The sequence below is a fragment of the Salmo salar genome, chromosome ssa11 (genome assembly GCF_905237065.1).
Source record: "Salmo salar chromosome ssa11, Ssal_v3.1, whole genome shotgun sequence".
In the NCBI taxonomy this organism is placed as follows: domain Eukaryota; kingdom Metazoa; phylum Chordata; class Actinopteri; order Salmoniformes; family Salmonidae; genus Salmo; species Salmo salar.
This window is the reverse complement of record NC_059452.1, coordinates 34,676,404-34,700,669: the sequence shown is the minus strand read 5'-3', so window position 1 is coordinate 34,700,669 and position 24,266 is coordinate 34,676,404. Positions and strand designations below refer to the sequence as shown.

General features: G+C 46.2%; 1 protein-coding gene across 1 annotated transcript in view; it reads right to left on the bottom strand.

Moving 5' to 3' along the window:
* Positions 1 to 24,266, bottom strand: part of LOC106562727 (ADAMTS-like protein 5) — a 58,733-nt gene that overhangs the window by 17,365 nt on the left and 17,102 nt on the right. Inside the window, 5 exon segments of the mRNA XM_045689423.1 lie at positions 4,447 to 4,574; positions 5,544 to 5,649; positions 7,129 to 7,189; positions 8,062 to 8,222; positions 14,124 to 14,199. Coding sequence (XP_045545379.1) covers positions 4,447 to 4,574; positions 5,544 to 5,649; positions 7,129 to 7,189; positions 8,062 to 8,222; positions 14,124 to 14,199 — 532 coding nt within the window.

Here is a 24,266-nt window from a genome sequence, read left to right as displayed (position 1 = left end):
CAACGCACAGACAGCACACAGGCAACACACAGGCAACGTTCAGACAACACAGAGACAATGAACATAAAACCAGACACACATAACAGACAAAACAAAAAACAAATCAAGGTTGAAAACCAAATACAGCACCCCAAGATACCACCTGAAAAACAGAGCACCACCAACTGCTGATGGACTTGTAAAACATAGACTCAGTGAAATGCCACAAGCAGCACCGCAGATATTGAGATGAGCGAGATGCAAGACTTCCCTCTCACAGTCACACACAGCAGCTGCGTATGTACACGGGTTTGCTTTACGCTATTACAACGTGGGAGCCACGGGACCAAAATGGCTGAGAATTTGTGCCTCGCTCTTCAACGCTCTTAGTTGTTGCGGAAATTGACCCACTCTGCTGTTTACTTTCTGCATTTATGTCATATCGCTGAGTCTACCTTTAAGGGACGATCACTCCGGGTACCTGATTAGACTGGACAGGCTCTTTTACTATGCCTCAGACACACAGCTTTATGACTGGGTTTTCATCGTGACACATTCACACCACGTCAGGGAGTTCAGAGTCAGTAATCCTTTGGCAGAAAAGAGCCTATGGAAAAGTCTAGTTGTTTTCTCCTTTCTCTGTAAAAGTGGGACTGACCTCTGACCCCGGCTTGGGCAGGCTGACCCCCCAATATATCAGTCCAGGCCTAAAGTTCAGGGGTGATGATTGGCGGGTCAAAGGTCCCATAAGAAGTCAGGGGTGTGTCATGTAAACAGACAGCCCTTCCCCCTACGGCAGAATTACAGTAATCTAAAGCAATTCTAGTTGAGGGGTGCAGGTTTTCTACAACACCACAAAACTCAGAAGGCTTCAGAATAATTCTGAACAGGAAGTAGTGCATGTAGATAATACCACACCAACATTTCTTAGAAGATGGTGACCTAGCGATGGAGGTAAGTTGAAGATGTGGATGTTTTTTCCACTACATAAAAGGACAAGGGCCACAGCACTAATTAACTATGTCCATGTAGTCAGATGTTGCTCTATGGTGAACATCCCCACTGTCTCTGTTGAAGCATGTTCCACTCTCCCTCCACACTGTCTCTGTTGAAGCATGTTCCACTCTCCCTCCACACTGTCTCTGTTGAAGCATGTTCCACTCTCCCTCCACACTGTCTCTGTTGAAGCATGTTCCACTCTCCCTCCACACTGTCTCTGTTGAAGCATGTTCCACTCTCCCTCCACACTGTCTCTGTTGAAGCATGTTCCACTCTCCCTCCACACTGTCTCTGTTGAAGCATGTTCCACTCTCCCTCCACACTGTCTCTGTTGAAGCATGTTCCACTCTCCCTCCACACTGTCTCTGTTGAAGCATGTTCCACTCTCCCTCCACACTGTCTCTGTTGAAGCATGTTCCACTCTCCCTCCACACTGTCTCTGTTGAAGCATGTTCCACTCTCCCTCCACACTGTCTCTGTTGAAGCATGTTCCACTCTCCCTCCACACTGTCTCTGTTGAAGCATGTTCCACTCTCCCTCCACACTGTCTCTGTTGAAGCATGTTCCACTCTCCCTCCACACTGTCTCTGTTGAAGCATGTTCCACTCTCCCTCCACACTGTCTCTGTTGAAGCATGTTCCACTCTCCCTCCACACTGTCTCTGTTGAAGCATGTTCCACTCTCCCTCCACACTGTCTCTGTTGAAGCATGTTCCACTCTCCCTCCACACTGTCTCAGTTGAAGCATGTTCTTCTGCTGTGCTCTAAGGGTTATATGTGGTTAGGCAACAGTAGTCTTACACTACGACCAGCTAACTCTAACCATTCTATAGAGAGGCCAGTGCTGTCCGGATGCTTGGAAAGACACCAGTGGCCCCAATGTACCTTCTGTGACAGAGAGTTCACACACAGATATGCACTCACGCATGCATGCACACACACGGAAAAGTGCATGTACACACAAACCTGCCCTATTTTGTATAGTATTTGAAAGTATTTACTTGGATATACCACAGAGGCACAAAGAGGGACTGGTGACAAGGGAAGCTGGTGAGTGATGGAGGAGAGACGAGATGTGGAGAGACGAGACAAGGAGAGGAGAAAATAGGAGAGACATGAAGAGGAGAGACATGGAGAGGAGAGACAAGGAGAGATGAGGAGAGAAGAAAAAAGAGAGACGAGGAGAGGAGAGACGAGGAGAGACGTGGAGAGGAGAGACGAGGAGAGATGAGGAGAGACGTGGAGAGGAGAGACGAGGAGAGACAAGGAGAGACGTGGAGAGGAGAGAAGAAAAAAGAGAGACGATGAGAGGAGAGAATAGGAGAGACGTGGAGAGGAGAGAAGAAAATGAGAGACGAGGAGAGGAGAGACGAGGAGAGAATAGGAGAGACGTGGAGAGGAGAGAAGAAAAAGAGAGACGAGGAGAGGAGAGACGAGGAGAGACGTGGAGAGGAGAGAAGAAAAAAGAGAGACGAGGAGAGGAGAAATACCAACCATACAAAGCACTTTGAAGCCTGGTGAAAAGCATCATATAAATAGAAATCATTATTATTATAATAATATTAAACACTCAGAGAGAGAAGATTCTTTTACATTTTAAATGTACCTTTATTTAACCAGGCTAGTCAGTTAAGAACAAATTCTTATTTACAATGACGGCCTACCGGGGAACAGTGGGTTAACTGACTTGTTCAGGGGCAGAACGACTGATTTTTACCTTGTCAGTTCTGGGATTCGATCCAGCAACGGTTACTGGCCCAACGCTCTAACCACTAGGCTACCTGCCGCCCCAGATTCAAGTGGGCCTTTGTGTATGTTTGAGTGTGTGTGTGTGACTCCGCCTGTGTGTGCGTGTGTGCATGTTTGCGTGTGTAAAGGGGTCATTTGCTTGCTACACCCCAGTCAGATTACAATCTGTATGTTCCTCCTGCAGTGCAGAGAAAACCAATCAAGTGGGAAACATATAATTATCTACCCCTCACACACACACAGTGAATCTGTGTACGCAACAGTATATGAATCAACACAACAAGCTACCTGAGTGCATGAGGCACTCTTTATTGTATACATCAATACACACACACCATATTTAGTCCAGGCAGCTATGTGTAGTGTGGGCCTGAACTCAATCTGTGTGACGCTGCCTTCCAGACCAGCTGGACTCTGCATCTGCTTCCTGTCCTAGACCACGTCCCCTGGGACCTCAGACAGTTTAGGACCACCGCTGACCTCACGCCCCATAAATCCCCTCATACACATCAACACACACACAGACATACAATCACACACACAGACATAAAGACCAACATGCTAATGTTCACACTCCTACCCTTCTCCCCACACACACACACACACACACACACAGGTTTTGATAGAGGACCATAATGTACTAATGACCAAAGCCTCAACCTCAGGGGAGAGAATTGAATTTCCAATCATCTCCATCTGCTGGAGTGTGTGTAGGATGGGAGAACCCTATTACTGAGGTGTGTGTGTGTGGGGGGGGGGATGGGAGAACCCTATTACTGAGGTGTGTGGGGGGGATGGGAGAACCCTATTACTGAGGTGTGTGGGGGGGATGGGAGAACCCTATTACTGAGGTGTGTGGGGGGATGGGAGAACCCTATTACTGAGGTGTGTGGGGGGATGGGAGAACCCTATTACTGAGGTGTGTGGGGGATGGGAGAACCCTATTACTGAGGTGTGTGTGTGGGGGGGATGGGAGAACCCTATTACTGAGGTGTGTGTGTGTGGGGGATGGGAGAACCCTATTACTGAGGTGTGTGTGTGGGATGGGAGAACCCTATTACTGAGGTGTGTGTGTGGGATGGGAGAACCCTATTACTGAGGTGTGTGTGTGGGATGGGAGAACCCTATTACTGAGGTGTGTGTGTGGGATGGGAGAACCCTATTACTGAGGTGTGTGTGTGGGATGGGAGAACCCTATTACTGAGGTGTGTGTGTGGGATGGGAGAACCCTATTACTGAGGTGTGTGTGTGGGATGGGAGAACCCTATTACTGAGGTGTGTGTGTGTGTGTGTGTGTGTGTGTGTGTGTGTGTGTGTGTATGTGGGTGTGTGTGTGTGTGTGTGTGTGGGTGCTCTGACAACGCACAGGATGAGTAAACTACTCCTAAGGGAACCAGCGGAAATGGTCAACACAGTCCCAATACTGTCCAGACAGAGACAGTCCCAATACTGTCCAGACAGAGACAGTCCCAATACTGTCCAGACAGACAGTCCTAATACTGTCCAGACAGACAGTCCTAATACTGTCCAGACAGAGACAGTCCCAATACTGTCCAGACAGAGACAGTCCCAATACTGTCCAGCCAGAGAGAAAAGGGATGTGAGAGTGTGTGCTTTTGATTCCGGTACTGCCTGACACACACACACACAGTGAGACCACCTCTCTGCATAGTGGACACACACACACACACACACACACACACACAAAATTGTCACTCACCAAGCATTTTCCATTAACACACACATCTCCAGCCTCTTTACTGCAGGCAGTGCCGTCCAGGACGCGACCAAAGTTGTAGTAGAAGTTGTGACCCTGGGCCAGACAGCTCAGCTCACACGGGTTAGAACCTTAGGTTAGGAGGTGGTATTACAAGACAATGTAAACATACACATATGTACAACCTCCTCACTGACAGACATTACCTCTCACATACAACTAACCAGTACAGTTACTAGAAAGTCACGTTACTGGCTATTCTAGTCTATTTCTCCTAGCTGTAGTACTGCAGTACAGGGTTTAAAAGAACTGTACATTTGAATTGATGGAAGGAGGTAACTAGTAGCAGGTGGAGGACAGATGGGAATGGAAGGAGGTAGGAGAACGGGGAAGGAGGTAGGAGAACGGGGAAGGAGGTAGGAGAACGGGGAAGGAGGTAGGAGAACGGGGAAGGAGGTAGGAGAACGGGGAAGGAGGTAGGAGAACGGGGAAGGAGGTAGGAGAACGGGGAAGGAGGTAGGAGAACGGGGAAGGAGGTAGGAGAACGGGGAAGGAGGTAGGAGAACGGGGAAGGAGGTAGGAGAACGGGGAAGGAGAACGGGGAAGGAGAACGGGGAAGGAGAACGGGGAAGGAGAACGGGGAAGGAGGTAGGAGAACGGGGAAGGAGGTAGGAGAACGGGGAAGGAGGTAGGAGAACGGGGAAGGAGGTAAGAGAACGGGGAAGGAGGTAGGAGAACGGGGAAGGAGGTAGGAGAACGGGGAAGGTGGTAGGAGAACGGGGAAGGAGGTAGGAGAACGGGGAAGGAGGTAGGAGAACGGGGAAGGAGGTAGGAGAACGGGGAAGGAGGTAGGAGAACGGGGAAGGAGGTAGGAGAACGGGGAAGGAGGTAGGAGAACGGGGAAGGAGGTAGGAGAACGGGGAAGGAGGTAGGAAGGGGGGGGGGAGTAGGGTGCAGAGGGGAAAGGGTGAAACAGGTCAGTGGAGAGTATGGACTGAACTCATAATACAGATGTGGCCAAATGACAAGCAGATTTCCCAATAGACACATGCCACATTTAGTGTGCGCACACACACGCACACACATCATGCCTCACCGACCTCCATGGAAGGTGGTCCATCTGTAACTGTTTCCAGTCACCAGCGGTCTGTCGTTGTAGGCAGAACACTGCATCTCCCTGAAGTCCTCTGAGCCCCCAGCACACCCCTACAGCAGACAGATATACAGTAGAGACCTGGTTACCCAGTGCTATGCACTCACACATGCATGCCTCAACACACCTCACCACCTTATGTTAATATGTTTAATATACTGTACCCAATACTGACTCACTGTCTAAACACACATGTACACACCCATACGTCTGACAGAGGATCCTCGCCGTATACCTTCCAAGGTAACCAACGTCTTGGACGGTATATCTTCAAGAATATATACCATGAAAATATACTATTCACTGAGGGTGTAGATGAAAACTCTGTTGTATCTATCTATTTATGGGACTCAGATAGAAGCATATGTACTGTTCATATAGTATGCCTTCCCTGTAGCTCAGTTGGTAGAGCATGGTGTTTGCAACGCCAGGGTTGTGGGTTCGATTCCCACGGGGGGCCAGCACAGAAAAAAAAAAATGTATGAAATTGTATGAAATGTATGCATTCACTACTGTAAGTCGCTCTGGATAAGAGCGTCTGCTAAATATGTAAAATGTAAATGTAAGTGTTATTGAAGTGTTGTGGTTGCAGGTTCACTTGGCACATCTAAAGTATCAGGAGCTCAACTTGTGTACAGTACAAGAGTGACAGGTTCATGTTTCAGTGAAACTGATCACGCCCAGACAGCATACCTGCTTAGTTAAATATAGTAACAGCACAGTTCACATTCACTGAACCAAATTTGTTATCAGCCCTGAAGCACACTTAGCTTATCGTTTCAAAATGTTTGACAACAATACAAAAGTCTGCATCGACCTTTCAGTATAGAAATCCATCATTCAAAAGTTGTGATCCTGATTACACATTTTTTTTTAAGGAGAACAGATGTATTTTTCCTTCGGTTTGGTTATTCTTAGACAGTGAAGAAAGGGAGAAATCAGAAAGGGATGATGCAGGGTTGAAAGTAACTTTAGGGCGGACCAGGAATCGAACCCTTGTGTCTTGTGGCAAAGCGTGAATGGGGGTCTGCAGTAGACAGCACATGACAACAAGTTACAGTTACAACGAGATTGTAACACATAGTGGAATCTCAAACTCCAAAAAAAGCAACAAGTGACAAATTGATAGGTTACAAATTCCTGTCATACACACAAGGCTGACGCAGGGTTACAGATCTGTTTGTGACTTAGCCAACTCCTCGTTCTGTTGTGTTTATCCATTGTCTTGCCAGCGTGTCATGTAGGCCTATGGCAGGAGTCAGAGGAGTTCTCACTTCAACAGATGAGACCAGGGACGTGCTAATTAGACTAAAGGGACTTCCTGGACTCATCCAAAACAAAATGCTCCTTTAAATGTTCCTTTCCTAAATGTTTTAAACCGTTTTCCATTGCGAGCTGTACACAAGCTTGACACTCACTTGGCTGCATGATATTCTGGATGTTGTATTGGGCCAGTAGGTCTTGGCATGATAGCCGTGCAAACACAGCATACTGGTTTCCCTGTGTGGTGATGTCATCGTGTTGACACATACCTTGGTGTTGCAGATCTTGTATTGTCTGGGGTCTCCTGAACATGGTCCGCCAACTGGGTTCCTGGGACAGAGTTCAGTCATTTATGAAAATGACAATGACTTAGAAATAAGGAGGGTTCTATGGTGTAACAATCAAATAAATGCTATTACGGTTAGCCTGATGTCCCGTGGGCAGATTCTGTGTGTAGACCGAGAGAATCTGCCAGGACTGAATGGGATGTGTGAGATCCGAGCAGCATTAGTTATTTTTTTTTGTCACTGGTTATTTGGATGAATCAGGATTGGGAAAAGGCGATGCTTAAACTGATTCGCCTCGAGTGCTTCGCACCTGTGCCCTCGTGGATCGGAAGGGGGGGGGGCTTTGCCAGAGAGTTCCCTTTTGCAACAGGGGGAGACATGGTTTTTGCTGGAAATTACAATATCTAATATATATGAACACCGAAGTTAAACATGCAGTTGACCAAATTCCGTGAGATTTTACTTCTGCTTTAACAGAGATTACTGTAAGCCTACTGAACACAGGGATGAGCCTCCAGCCAAATGTTTTCATTTGAGAAGTAGTAAATCTGACTGGGGCCATTGTGGTCAAAATGTTAGGCCCTGTCCAGTTAAAAACTACTTTTTTCTATGTTTTATATTTCCTCAAAATAAGGTTGGAATAATACTGTGAAATTGTGAAAATTATGATAATGCACTTTTAGTTTAAGACTGTACACTTATGGGTACATTAAATAAGGCCACTGGTCATCCCATTACAGAAATCTGACTTGAATGGGAAAGTTTGTGGTAGTCATTGTGTTCTCATGTTTTATTACTAGATAGACCACAGCAAATACAGAGAAAGCAGCATGCAAAGACATTTACTTACATTTTTTGAGGATTAACCTGTTTGAAACAGGTCTCTGTTGTGATTGGACCATCCCTGGTTCTTACCTGGTGATGCAGGTGCGTATACGCACAGAGGCCCCTCCCCCACATGAGCGCGAGCACACGGACCAGCCATTCCACGAGGCCCATTCGTTCCTGTAGTGCAGCTGTCGTCGGGCACGCGCTGAACGACCCTCTGAAGGACCCCACGCAGACACCCAGGAAGACTGAGACACAGAAGGTCAGAGGTCAACATCGTTTATTGACGTAAAGTAAACTAGACTCTATCTATTGATATATTTCTAATGGTTCACATACATTACAAACAGCACTCTGCATCAACTGATTATTCATTGATTCCTACAGAACTGATCCCAAAGGGCCAAGGTCATTAGCTTATTGGTTGGAGAATGGATTCTCTAGGGCCCCAATTATGATTCCTTAGAAGATACGTCACTTTGGATTGAACGATTGGCTGATTGATTTGGTCATTCAACAATACACTTAGACAACAGTCAAATCAGTTTCCGTTATTACCACTCACATATTATGATTAAAGCAGTACATTCATTCCAAATGATTGAGCATGAACATGTATTGCCAGAATAAATCAAACAACTCTCTCCCCATTGTGGAGCTCTGGGCCCATATTCATAAAGGTTGAGTTCATGCCCGACTACATTGCAGATGCATACCAGATCTTACAATGCCTGGATAAGTATTTAACATATCACACTGTGTGTGTGTGTGTGTGTGTGTGTGTGTGTGTGTGTGAGGGAGGGGGTGAAAGCGAGGTATAGGTGAGGTAAATGCCATGAATGTGTGAAAGGGGTGTAGTGTGTGTGTGTGTGTGTGTGTGTGTGTGTGTGTGTGTGTGTGTGTGAGAGAGAGAGGGAGGGGGTGAAAGCGAGGTATAGGTGAGGTAAATGCCATGAATGTGTGAAAGGGGTGTAGTGTGTGTGTGTGTGTGTGTGTGTACACACCCTGCTACCTGTCAACAAGATCACCTTTGGGAAGCCAGTTGTTTAGTGCTGTCTATAAAAACTTCATCTCCATCACATAAATCTATTTCAAGAGTGTGTGTGTGTGTGTGTGTGTGTGTGTGTGTGTGTGTGTGTGTGTGTGTGTGTGTGTGTGTGTGTGTGTGTGTGTGTGTGTGTGTGTGTGTGTGTGTGTACCTTCACCCCTATGTGACAACTGTAAACACAGCCAAACAACAAAATGATGAGAGAACTAAAAGGTTAATTTTCAAAAGCATTCCAGGGTTTCCCTGGAGGTGGATTTAAACTGGCAGTGATCCATCTTATCTTTCATCAGGAAGCAGAGCATGGGCTTCAAAACCTTTCACTTATAGTACACATTAATATGTATCACTAACTGACAAACATATCCACTTCTACTGAAAGCATTGCTGTGCACGTACGTGGTTGACACCCGTGCCAAAGGTGTGTGTTCACCCTGTCTGACTTCCTGGTTGGCTACTATTGGCCCGGTTTCAGATCAATCAGTTCCCTTGTTGTGCATAGCTGTAAGCAAAATGATTATATCGCCACCTATCTCTCTGAGAGCCCTAGCCCTGGGTGGAGTTTAGGCCATATTATTTCTATACTAATCAGGTATTTTCAGGTCAATGGGGAGGGGAGTCACTAAGGGCCAAGTGAGTGGATTGGAAATCGGCCCCAAAGTCAGTCAGGTTTCCCTCTGTTAAGGTTCAGGAGTGAATAGTCTAGAGGACTACATTACACACTCCATCATATGGTCCATGGCAGGATGACCTGGAGTTACCACCACCGCCAGTTAAATTAGCATCGATAAAGTTGGAGATAGGAAGGCCCGGCATTCTAGATGAATGAAAACAACCTCTGACCTTTCCAAACACCCCCCAATCCCCTTTATTATCCCCTTATCCCTCAATTTATTCTGGGAGAGGTGATTTAAGGTAAGGTACAGCGAATCAGGAATCCCCTTCACTTCTACAGAGTAAATAAGTCATCTTTGTCCGAGCCAAAACAGCCCATAGGACAGGAGCCCATCTCCTATTTCCGTAGTGTGAGGGAGCTTGATGTACACCCCTTGGACAGGATGCTATGCTAGTCTGTCGCAGGGCCTTACCGCCAAACTATCTCCCTACTGCTGAGTGCCAAGCAGAGAGCCCCGGTTTTTAGAGTCTTTGGTATGACTCGACCAGGAAACAAACCCACAACCTTCCAATCTCAATCACTACTTGGACTCCCGAGTGGTGCAGTGGTCTAAGGTCCTGCATCTCAGTGCAAAAGTCCCTGGTTCGAATCCAGGCTGTCACATCTGTCTGTGATTGGGAGTCCCATAGGGCGGCGCACAATTGGCCCAGCGTTGTCTGGGTTTGGCTGGGGTACGCTGTCATTGTAAATAAGAATTTGACTAGTTAAATAAAGGTTAAATATAAAATCAATTTAAAAAGGCGGATAGTCTAACCACAAGACCTCTGAATTGAATGCTCTCAGAGTGGCTTATAGGTAATCAGGTTGACCTGGATACCAGAATGGATGGACGTCTCAGGGTAGGAGTGCTGATCTAGGATCAGGTCCCCCGTCTATGTAATCTTATTCATTGGGATTCAAAAAGGGAAGACGGATCCTAAATTAACACTAGGTTTACTTAGCGGTTAGACTAGATTGTGGATTTGTGGCTGTAGGAACATGCGCATAAACTAATCCCAGAGAAGATTCAGGAGAACTGTGCTGATATAGGATCAGTTTTGTCTTGTAGATGGAACATTCGTACATGGACAGGACATCGTGGATCAACAGTTCTACTCATACAGAAAAGGAAGCAGATACAAAACGTAATTCACACCATTTCTATTCACACCTTTATCAAGGTAGATTGTTGTTTTTCAAGTGTATAATTTTGATGCATCTGAATGACTCAGGTAAGACTCTGGTAAGAGTTAAGATAAGAGAATAAAGACTTCCACAAAGTTGAATTGTTGTTTGTGTAACATGGTGGATGGATAAAGCACAGGGGAGCAGCATTATACAGTGTGCTGGCCTTTCTTTATACATAGTGCATTTTTGCCCAGCACCTGTGTGTAGCAACACGCCACAGGTTCATGGTCTGGTGATGAGGTGGCCCTGCCTGCGACTTCAAAATCAATGTCAAGTCTATAACGGTGTACTCCCTGTTCACCCATGAGTGTGTGGCCAGGCACGTCTCCAACTCAACCATCAGGTTTGCTGACAACACAACAGTGGTAGGCCTGATTACCAACAATGACGAGACCACCAACAGGGAGGAGGTGAGAGCGCTGGTGGAGTGGTGCCAGGAAAATAACCTCTCCCTCAACGTCAACAAAACAAAGGAGCTGATCGTAGACTACAGGAGACAGCAGAGAGAGCACACCCCCATCCACATCGACGGAGAGGGTAAAAGGTTTCATGTTCCTCGGTGTGCACATCACTGGTGTCCTGAAATGGTCTCTTCACACAGACAGACAGTGTGGTGAAGAAGGCGCAACAGCGCCTCTTCAACATCAGGAGGCTGAAAAAATTTGGCTTGGCCCCCAAGACCCTCACAAACTTGCACCATTGAGAGCATCCTGTCGGGCTGTATCACCGCCTGGTACGGCAATCGCATCGCCCGAAACTGCAGGGCTCTCCAGAGGGTGGTGTAGTCAGCCCAATGCTTCATCAGGGGCACATTGCCTACCCTCCAGGACATCTACAGCACCCGTTGTCACAGGAAGGCCAAGAAGATCAAGAACCTCAGCCCTCCGAGACACGGCCTGTTCACCCCGCTACCATCTAGAAGGAGGAGACAGTACAGGTGCATCAAGAGACTAGGACCATCAAATCTGGGACCGAGAGTCACTACTAACCGGCCCAGTACCCTGCCCTGAACCTCAGACACGGTCACTAGCCAACTACCACCGGGTACTCTACCCCACACCTTAGAGATCACTGCCCTATGTACATAGAGTCATTGAACACTGGTCACTTTAATAATGTTTACATACTGTTTTAGCCAATTAACATGTATATAGTGTATTCTAGTCATGGCTCATCCTATATAACCACTGCTATACACACACACACACCTTTCTATTCAGATACTGTCCATATTGTCTACACACATCATTCACATACATCTACAGTGCCTTCAGAAAGTATTCATACCCCTTGATTTTTCCAAATTTTGTTGTGTTACAAAGTGGGATTAAAATGTATTTAGTAATCATTTTTTATTAAATGATCTGACCAAAATACTCTATAGTCTTGATTTCCTGCTGTGTTTTTTATTTATTTGTTATATCTTGTTTATTATTTGTGTACTTGTTTGACATGATACTGCATTGTTAGGAGCTAGTAACTTAAGCATTTCACTGCAACCTCTATAAAATATGCGACCAATAAACTTTGATTTGAGACTTTGGTCTCTACCGTGGGTGACCCGGGTTCAGATCCCGCCCATGACATGATTTCACCTTAGTTGACTTGAAGAGTTTGGCACATGCCTACCTTAGTCGGACAAAAACCTGTAAAGTGCTCCATTTAATCACTCCCCTTTTCACTATAGCCCAGTCAGTCAGAGGAATGACACTGGTGATTGGCTGAGGGTTATCGGACATGGCTGGGCAATGGTTGACTGCCTCTGCCACCTGAGGGTAGTGTGTGTGTGTGTGTGAGAGAGAGAGAGAGAGTAAGAGTGAAAGAAGGAAAGAAAGAGTCCAGGACCAACAGATAGTGTTAACAAGGCTGTAAATTCAACCTCAAGTTCAGTTTTGCTGCCACATTTAGTGGGACCAGCGTTTTAAACCGGCCTGTCTGTGTGTCAACATTCTGAGGGAAACTAGAGAGGAAGGCACTTGGCTTTAACGTCTCTGACGGAGGGACAGAACGGAAGGACTGGATGGAATTCCAAGAGAAAGGCATGTTAATAAAACACAGCTTTGTTTAAGGGGGGGGTGGACAGAGGACTATTTGGGATGTCAGGAGGAGGTGTGTGGGGGAGTGTGAGGGGTGTGTGTGTACGTGTGTCAGGAAAGCCTCCTTACCCTCAGGCTCTCCCTGGCAACCAGACAAACAGTGATGAAAGATGGCCGCTCCGCTTGAAGGAGAAGCGAGGGGCAACGCAGCAATTAGAGCGTGCCCAGATGGGAGAGAGATGGAGAGCAACTACCAGCCCTATAGGAACATGCCGCCGTCCCCGCCTTCATTAGCAGGCTAAACGCTACACAAACATTCCAATCAGCTCCTTTCTTCCAGAACCTCAGAACCTCAGTAGCCGTGCCAGCAGGACCCCTCATCACATCTGATACTAGTTGGAGCACTTTGATTTCTATATTATCTAAATGACCTGGATTTTCCTCAGGGAAACACTGGAGAACAGGCACCCTATTCCTTATATAGGCCACTACTTTTGACCAGGGCCCAGAGGATTAGGGTTAGTAGTGCACTATATAGGGAATAGGGTGCCATTTGGTACGCAAACTTTCTTCGCACAGATTAGAGCATCTGACTAATTTTACATTTTAGTCATTTAGGACTGTTCTCCTAACAGGCCCTGTTCTCAGACCTGTTTCTGCTGTCTTGCCAACTCCTATGGTCATTGTCAAGCCAATAGGAGTTGGCAAGACCGCACAAACAGATCTGGGAGCAGGCTACTGAATTGGGCCTATGAGTTTATAAAGCGTCCAGCCAGGATGGGTTCAATTTAATTTCACGTCAGCCATTTCAGGGGGATGATTGGAAATGTCCCATTAATGTAGCATTGTGGGGACTTTCATGAACTGACTCAAAACCGTGGGCATCCAGTCAGTAGGTGTTGAGGTGAATCAAAACATTCTTGTTTAATGTTTCCAAAAGCTTTCCTAGCGAAAGTGTTAATATTCATTATTTAGTAGTGTTATCTTGACAACATGAAATCACACGCTCGCAGAACAGTTAAGTGCTTAATTTGACAAATTCTGTTCGTTCACACATATACTGGATAATTGTTACTCTCTCGCGGCTGTGCAGCAGGGCTGTGGAGAGAAATAAGAAACTTCTTTAGCGATGTGAAACCCAGCCCTCAGTAGGCGCTGTGGACATGTCTATCAGTGTTAATGAGGTGTGCTGGAGAAGGGAGTGAAGAAGACAGAACTAACTTACGCTGGGCTGGGAGGACAGGCAGATGGCAGAGACCAGCAGGCAGATGAAGGTCAGAGCCTGGCAGAGAGACAACCTCCTGGAGACAGACAGACAATAAACAACCTCTGTCAGTTATGCACCCAGCTTTTCTCCATACCAATCACACCATCACATCGATAAACAACCCCGATTAAATCAGAGAGAGAGAGAGAGAGAAAAATGAGGGGGGACAGCGAGAGAGAGGGAGGTGAGAGAGAGGGAGGTGAGAGAGAGGGAAAGTGAAAGAAAGAGAGAGTGGGGAGGAGGGAGAGAGAAGAGAGATTTTTGATGGTCTTTGACAAATTCTCACTTACAGAAGTTAAAAAACAGAGACAAGAGACAAAGACAGAGACAGAAAGAGACATCCTCACCGAGTTCAAGACAGAGACGGAGAGAGAAAGGCAGAGATACAGAGACAGAAGGACAAAGAAATCAGGTAAATTATTAAATTCAAGCTATATGTTGTAATATCTAAGCAAGATTCCTGATGCTGTGCATATGTGAATGGCACTAGCCCAAGTGCACCCTTGGAGATGTAGAGTGGTACATTTGTAGTGGAGATATCCATCTTGTTGGCAGACATGACAGGCCAGAAGGAAATAGCAAGCAAAAGAGAGAGAAAAAGACAGACACAAACAGATAGAAAGTGGGACAGAGAGAGACCTGTCCAACCAAAAACATAGAGACCCGGAAAACCTGAGTCTACGCCTTCACTATGGTGAATCACTAAAACAATACAGAAATACACTACGGAAAAAGAAGGAACAGCACGTCAGAAATCAGCTCAATGTAATTGAAGAATCCATAGACTCTAACCACTTCTGGGAAAATTAGAAAACACTAAACAACAACACGAAGAATTATCTATCCAAATGGAGATGAATGGGTAAACCACTTCTCCATTCTTTTTGGCTCTATAACAAAGAGCAAAAACATATACATGATCAAATACAAATCTTAGAATCAACAGTAAAGACTACCAGAACCCACTGGATTCTCCAATTACCTTGAATGAGCTACAGGACAAAATAAAAACCCTCCAACCCAAAAAGGCATGTGGTGTTGATGGTATCCTTAATGAAATGATTGTCACGACTTCCGCCGAAGTCGGCTCCTCTCCTTGTTCGGACAGCGTTCGGCAGTCAACGTCACCGGCTTTCTAGCCATCGCCGCTCCATTTTTCATTGTTCCATCGGATGGGGCCACAGTGTCTTCTGATCCCTCCTGTCTCAGCCTCCAGTATTTATGCTGCAGTAGTTTATGTGTCGGGGGGCTAGGGTCAGTCTGTTACATCTGGAGTATTTCTCTTGTCTTATCCGGTGTCCTGTGTGAATTTAAATATGCTCTCTCTAATTCTCTCTTTCTGTCTTTCTCTCGGAGGACCTGAGCCCTAGGACCATGCCTCAGGACTACCTGGTATGATGACTCCTTGCTGTCCCCAGTCCACCTGGCCGTGCTGCTGCTCCAGTCTCAACTGTTCTGCCTGCGGCTATGGAACCCTGACCTGTTCACCGGACGTGCTTGTTGCACCCTCGACAACTACTATGATTATTATTATTTGACCATGCTGGTCATTTATGAACATTTTAACATCTTGACCATGTTCTGTTATAATATCCACCCTGCACAGCCAGAAGAGGACTGGCCACCCCTCATAGCCTGGTTCCTCTTTAGGTTTCTTCCTAGGTTTTTGGCTTTTCATGGGAGTTTTTCCTAGGGAGTTTTTCCTAGCCACCGTGCTTCTTTCACATGCATTGCTTGCTGTTTGCGGTTTTAGGCTGGGTTTCTGTACAGCACTTTGAGATATCAGCTGATGTACGAAGGGCTATATAAATAAATTTGATTTGATTTGATTTTGTTTGTTCCCTGCACACCTGGTTTACATTCCCAATCACACTGCATGTATTTATGTGTGAAATTGTTTTTTGTTACGTGTTTCGTGTGTACGCGCCAGGCTGGGTTTTTCCCCGTTGTTCCGATGTTTTTCCACGAAGGATGTTTATTGTATAACATTTGATCATTTTTGTGACTTGTACCTTTGGCTGGAGGTTGACGCAGTGGCGTCTGTCTGTTTATTGCCTCTACCGAAATAAAGTGTGCGCCTGTTCACAACTCTCTGCTCTCCTGCACCCGACTTCTCCAGTAGCGCACACCTTGACAATGATAAAATATACAGACAACAAATTTAAATTGGCTATACTTAAATTGTTAACATCATCTTTAGCTCTGGAATCTTCCCCAATATTCGGAACCAAGGACTGATAACCCCAATCCACAAAAGTGGAGACAAATTTGACCCCAATAACTACCGTGGGACATGCGTCAACAGCAACCTTGGGAAAAGCCTCTGCATTATCATTAACAGCAGACTCATACATTTCCTCAGTGAAAACAATGTACTGAGCAAATGTCAAATTGGCTTTTTACCAAATTATCAAACGTCAGACAACGTATTCACGCTGCACACCCTAATTGACAAACAAACAAACCAAAACAAAGGCAAAGTCTTCTCATGCTTTGTTGATTTCAAAAAAGCCTTCGACTCAATTTGGCATGAGGGTCTGCTATACAAATTGATGGAAAGTGGTGTTGGGGGAAAACAGACAACATTATAAAATCCATGTACACAAACAACAAGTGTACGGTTAAAATAGGCAAAAAACACACATTTCTTCCCACAGGGCTGTGGGGTGAGACAGGGATGCAGCTTAAGCCCCACCCTCTTCAACATATATATCAACGAATTGGCGAGGGCACTAGAATAAAAGTCAGCAGCACCCGGCCTCACCCTACTAGAATCTGAAGTCAAATGTCTGTTTGCTGATGATCTGGTGCTTCTGTCACAAACCAAGAAGGGCCTACAGCAGCACCTAGATCTTCTGCACAGATTCTGACAGACCAGGGCCCTGACAGTAAATCTCTGTAAGACCAAAATAATGGTGTTCCTAAAAAGGTCCAGTCGCCAGGACCACAAATACAAATTCCATCTAGACACTGTTGCCCTAGAACACAAACTATACATACCTTGGCCTAAACATCAGCACCACAGGTAACTTCCACAAAGCTCTGAACGATCTGAGAGACATGGCCATCAAAAGGAACATACAATTTGACATACCAATTAGGATCTGGCTAAAAATACTTAAAATATCAGTTATAGAACCCATTGCCCTTTATGGTTGTGAGGTCTGGGGTCCGCTCACCAACCAATAATTCACAAAATGGGACAAACACCAAATTGAGACTCTGCATGCAGAATTATGCAAAAATATCCTCCGTGTACAACGTAAAACACCAAATAATGCATGCAGAGCAGAATTAGGCCGATACCCGCTAATTATAAAAATCCAGAAAAGAGCCATTAAATTCTACAACCACCTAAAAGGAAGTGATTCCCAAACCTTCCATAACAAAGCCATCTCCTACAGAGAGATGAACAATTCAGGCCTCACTTAACACAGGAGCCCCGGCTCTAGGGGTCACTGATAATAACAACAAACAAGCTGCCATGCCACTGGGGCCCCTAGGGGCAGGGCAGGAGCCAACGTCAAGAATACACCCACACATCATCATCATTAACTCTCTCCCACAGCACCACCAGGGTTCAGCCACCTCCCACCATCATCATCATTAACTCTCTCTCCCACAGCACCACCAGGGTTCAGCCACCTCCCACCATCATCATCATTAACTCTCTCTCCCACAGCACCACCAGGGTTCAGCCACCTCCCACCATCATCATCATTATTAACTCTCTCTCCCACAGCACCACCAGGGTTCAGCCACCTCCCACCATCATCATCATTAACTCTCTCTCCCACAGCACCACCAGGGTTCAGCCACCTCCCACCATCATCATCATTAACTCTCTCTCCGACAGCACCACCAGGGTTCAGCCACCTCCCACCATCATCATCATTAACTCTCTCTCCCACAGCACCACCAGGGTTCAGCCACCTCCCACCATCATCATCATTATTAACTCTCTCTCCCACAGCACCACCAGGGTTCAGCTACCTCCCACCACCCCTGACTGTAAAACACAACTATTCTCAAATGTAAGACCTGAGTGTATTTGTGCGTGTGTACCCATGCGGATGTGTAATGGGTGTGTTTTCCCAATGCCCTAGAAACGCTAATTCAGTCAAAATAAACAACTTGTGTGTGTGTGTGTGTGCCAGCTACCTACCTTATTTAGCCTTAATTTATACATGTAGGTCAATTAAGAACAAATTCATATTTACAATGAAGACCTGTCCGCAGTGGCAGAGATGGAAGCAGTACAGGGCAAGACATTGCCTATGTTTTATGGTCGGTATACTATTCAGCCTATGACTACTTATTAAACACATGATACTGCTGATAAAGGACCACGTCTGTCAAAACGTTCCTCCTATAATCAATAGAATGAAGCCAAACACATTGTAAACATGGACCATGTCTGTCAAAACGTTCCTCCTATAATCAATAGAATGGAGACAAACACATTGTAAACATGGACCATGTCTGTCAAAACGTTCAAATGAAGCCAAACACATTGTAAACATGGACCATGTCTGTCAAAACGTTCCTCCTATAATCAATAGAATGGAGACAAACACATTGTAAACATGGACCATGTCTGTCAAAACGTTTGAATGAAGCCAAACACATTGTAAACATGGACCACGTCTGTCAAAACGTTCCTCCTATAATCAATAGAATGGAGACAAACACATTGTAAACATGTGTTTGGTACCACTCTATTCCAGCCATTACAATGAGCCCGTCCTCCTAAAGCTCCTCCCACCAGCCTCCTCTGCTGTACAGTTCCCTTCGTTCTTTAGTGATGTTTATTTATTTGAATGACTGCCGTGCTTCATCTGGATATGTGTGGAGATACTCTCAAGGATGCTCCGACGATAACCCGAGACCACACACACACTTAATTTGACTAGTTACACTAGTTACACCCACATGCACACCGGTCATGCGCACACAAACAGGATATCTGTACTTCATCCTCTCCCTGGCTGACACACACAGGATATCTGTACTCATCCTCTCCCTGGCTGACACACACAGGATATCTGTACTTCATCCTCTCCCTGGCTGACACACACAGGATATCTGTACTTCATCCTCTCCCTGGCTGACACACACAGTCACTCTGACTCATCAAAGGCTTCAGTGTGTTTTCTCAGAAATGTCTCAGAAATCCTTGGAAACCCCCCTCTATAAAGGCTTCCTGGTAGTGATTTGTTTAGTGCTAACTAACTACTGTTAGTCCATCTGTAAGGAGAGTTGCACAAGTCAAGTGGGTCTGATTTGTCATTTGAGAAACAGCACATGAGTACATCTCTAATGGTACTTTATTCCCTGCATATGGCTCTGGTAAGAAATGGTGCACTATGGGCCCTATAAATAGAATAGGGTTCCATTTGAGGCGACACTCATACCATTTGTCCAAGTCTCAGGATTAGAGACCACTAGGGTATGTTGATGTTAGATCTCCATCAGCAAATCAAGCTCCTCCAGTTCACTCACTCCTTCTCTCCTTCTTTCGCTCCTTTTCTCACACTCTCTCCCCTCTTCTCCACTTCTCACTCTCCTCCACATCTCACTTTCTCTCCTCCACTTCTACCCACCCCTTCTTCCCTTTTCTGTCAATCTCCACTCAAGCCTCATATAAACCGGTCCAGGGGTATAGGCACGGGGCCCACCCAACTACCGGGGAGCCAGGCCAATAAAGCCAGGCCCACACACTCAGATTGAGCAAAAAATAAATATTTGTATTTATTCATTTAAAAAACAAAATTATGCCCTTTAATTTCCAGTGTTCCAAACAGGACATTATTTGTCTGTCTTTTTATCTAAACATACAAACACCATCAGATAGAATTGACAGCAAGCAGTGCACTGGGTTACTCAGATTTCATGAAGTATAACAGAACTCATGACTTGGGATGACATTCACTCTCACAGGAACAGTTGACAAAAATAACTAACTGAAAGCCACACCCCCAATAAACCACGAATATGACTGCATTGAGGCATACAGCGCATTCGGAAAGTATTCAGACCCTTTAACTTTTTCCACATTTTGTTACATTTTTTTTTTCTTCAAGTTTTGCTAATAAAAATAAATACATTTAAACTGAAATATCACATTTACATAAATATTCAGACCCTTTACTCAGTACTTTCTTGAAGCACCTTTGGCAGTTATTACAGACTCGAGTCTTCTTGGATATGACATTCCCATTCTTCTCTGCAGATCCTCTCAAGCTCTGTCAGGTTGAATGGAGAGCGTCGTTGCACAGCAATTTTTAGGTCTCTCCAGAAATGTTCGATCGGGTTCAAGTCCGGGCACTGGCTGGACCACTCAAGAGCATTCAGAGACTTGTCCTGAAGTCATTCCTGCGTTGTCTTGGCTGTGTGCTTAGGGTCAATGTCCTGTTGGAAGCTGAATCTTCGCCCCAGTCTGAGGTCCTGAGCGCTCTGGAGAAGGTTTTCATCAAGGATCTCTCTGTACTTTGTTCCATTCATCTTTCCCTTGATCCTGACAAATCTCCCAGTCCCTGCCGCTGAAAAACCTCGCCACAACATGATGCTGCCACCACCATGTTTCACCGTAGGGATGGTGCCAGGTTTCCGCCAGACGTGACGCTTGGCAATCAGGCCAAAGAGTTCAATCTTGGTTTCATCAGAACGGAGAATTTTGTTTCTCATGGTCTGAGAGTTTTTAGGTGACTTTTGCCAAACTCCAAGCAGACTGTCATGTGCCTTTTACTGAGGAGTGGCTTCCGTCTGGCCACTCTACCATAAAAGGTCTGATTTGGTTCAGTGCTGCAGAGATGGTTGTTCTTCTGGAAAGTTCTCCCATCTCCACAGAGGAACTCTGGAGCTCTGTCAGAGTGACCATCGGGTTCTTAGTCACCTCCCTGACCAAGGCCCTTCTACCATGATTGTTCAGTTTGGCCGGGCGGTCAGCTCTAGGAAGAGTCTTGGTGGTTCCAAACTTCTTCCATTTAAGAATGATGAAGGCCATTGTGTTGTTGGGGACCTTCAATGCAGCAGACATTTTTTGGTACCCTTCCCCAGATCTGTGCCTCGACACAATCCTGTCTAGGAGCTCTAGGGACAATTCCTTCAACCTTATGGCTTGGTTTTTGCTCTGACATGCACTGTCAAATGTGGGATCTTATATAGACAGGTGTGAATCTTTCCAAATCATGTCCAATTTACCACAGGTGGACTCCAATCAAGTTGAAGAAACAACTCAAAGATGATCAATGGAAACAGGATGCACCTGAGCTCAATTTCGAGTCTCATAGCAAAGGGTCTGGATACTTAGGTAAATAAGGCTTTTTTGATATACATTTGAGAACATATCTAAAAACCTGTTTATGGGGTGTTGTGTGTAGATTGATGAGGAAAAATAATAATTTTCTCCATTTTAGAATAAGGCTGTAAGGTAACAAAATGTGGAAAAAGTAAAGGAGTCTGAATACTTTCCGTATGCACTGTATGTCACTGTGCTTTTATGGCTACAGTATATGCATCATACCAGTGCCTAATTTGTTTATTTGGCAAACAAGACAGCTCATAATCCACCTACATTTCTGCAGCCCACCCACCAATGAATTTCTGGCAATGCCAATGCACCGGACTAGGAACCATGTTTTTTCCTAGGTCTCCCTTCAGTGTATTTGGTTCTTCCCATGTAATGATATGCCATTTAGCACACACTTTTATCAAAAGCAACTAAACGTACTGCATTGATACATTTTGTATGGGTGGAAAAAACACAGCGGGAATCAAACCCACAATCCTGGCATTGCAAGTGCCATGCTCTACCAACTGAGCCACACACACACACACACACACACACACACACACACACACACACACACACACACACACACACACACACACACACACACACACACACACACACACACACACACACACACACACACACACACGCACGCACGCTCTCACTCACACACACACACACACACACACACACACACACACACCTTTCCCTTTCCGTTTATTCTCCCCGTCTTCTCCCGCTCCCTCTTTCTTATCTGTAACAAGTTTGTAAACACACATCTAGGCCAAAAGCTCTGTTTGGCAGAGTTCCCGGTCAGTAGTCGCCCTGTCCAATTAAACGATACACATCTCCCTCACATTCCACTGAGCAGCCCTTCTACTAGGGAAGTCTGGGGGAAGCTGGCGCTGGGCTGGAGCTATGGAAGCCTGGGAAATCTGGCACTGAGCTAAAGCTAGGGAAGTCTGGGGAATCTGGGAAATCTCGCACTGGGCTGGAGCTAGGGTAATCTGGGGAAAGCTGGCGCTGGGTTGGAGCTAGGGAATTCTGGAGAATCTTTGGGAGTCTGGTGCTGGGCTGGAGCTAGGGAATTCTGGAGAATCTTTGGGAGTCTGGTGCTGGGCTGGAGCTAGGGAATTCTGGAGAATCTTTGGGAGTCTGGTGCTGGGCTGGAGCTAGGGACGTCCAGGGGAAGTCTGGCACTTGGCTGGAGCTAGGGACGTCCAGGGGAAGTCTGGCACTTGGCTGGAGCTAGGGACGTCCAGGGGAAGTCTGGCACTTGGCTGGAGCTAGGGACGTCCAGGGGAAGTCTGGCACTTGGCTGGAGCTAGGGACGTCCAGGGGAAGTCTGGCACTTGGCTGGAGCTAGAGAAGTCTGGGGGAAGTCTGGCACTTGGCTGGAGCTAGAGAAGTCTGGGGGAATCTGGCACTGGGCTGGAGCTAGGAAGCCTGGGGAAGTCTGGCACTGGGCTGGAGCTAGTGCAGCCTGGTGTTGCTGGTGCTGGCCTAGAGCTAGTGCAGCCTGGGGAAGCTGGTGCTGGCCTGGAGCTAAGGAAGGCTGAGGGAACATGGGATGGAATTTGGGGGAATCTGGGCTGGGAGACACTGAGTTGGTGCAATGGAAGGCTGGGGAAAGGTGGGGGAATCTGGGTTGAGACTTAGGGAGGTTGCAGGATGCTGGGCTGTGGCTAGGATAGACCGGGGGAAGACTTGGGGAGTCAGGGCTGGTGAAGGTTGGGGGAAAACTAGACCAGGGCTAAGGGAAAACTAGGTTAGGGCTAGGTGAGGCTGGGGATAGCTGGGTTAGGGGACACTGGGGGTAGTTGGGACTAGGGGAAGGAGAGACTGGGGTTAGCTGGGCTGGGGCTAGGAGAGACTGGGGTTAGCTGGGCTGGGGCTAGGAGAGACTGGTTCTAGGAGAGACTGGGTCTAGGAGAGACTGGGTCTAGGAGAGACTGGGGGTAGCTGGGCTGGGGGTAGCTGGGTTAGGAGAGACTGGGTCTAGGAGAGACTGGGGGTAGCTGGGCTGGGGATAGCTGGGTTAGGAGAGACTGGGGGTAGCTGGGTTAGGAGAGACTGGGTCTAGGAGAGACTGGGGGTAGCTGGGCTGGGGATAGAGGAAAAAGAAGCAAAAACCAAACTTACGGAGGGGAAGTGTAGCAGTAGGCCGGATACAAGATCGAATGTACCGCAAATCATTCAGAATATACTGAGCCGTACCCAAAACTACATGCTGGACCTTTTATGCCTACTCCATTTTCCCCAGGTCGCAGGGAGCCTGTCTGGCCACTGTTGGCCCCCTAATCACAGAGGCCCTGCTGGAGGTCAACAACAGCTCCTCCTGCGTCTCATTAAGCCAATGGTAGCACATTAGAGCAGGGCTCAGGGGCAGGCAGGGGGAAATGGCTTTAATCATTACGAGACAAGTTGTTTATTTTGACTGAATTAGCCTTTCTATGGCATTGGGAAAACATACCCATTACCCATCCACATGGGTGTACACACACACACACACACACAAAGTCAGTGCCAAAGATAGTGTGAGAAAGCAGTTGGTGGTGCCTTCATGGTGATGGGTATTCCACACTATCTCCATTAAACCTGTGACTCATATGAAACCATAGTCAAGTATCCAACTATTCAGGCGGCATCTTCTATGTGTCTCTTTTCATGAAATATATATATTGCATTATTCAGTTTAATACACTAAATGGCCTATAAATGTTGTTTTTAACCAAGGTTATTTATTTGCTATAGGACCGTAGTACTTTATGATGTTAGCGACCCATGAATACTGGAGGTGATGTGGA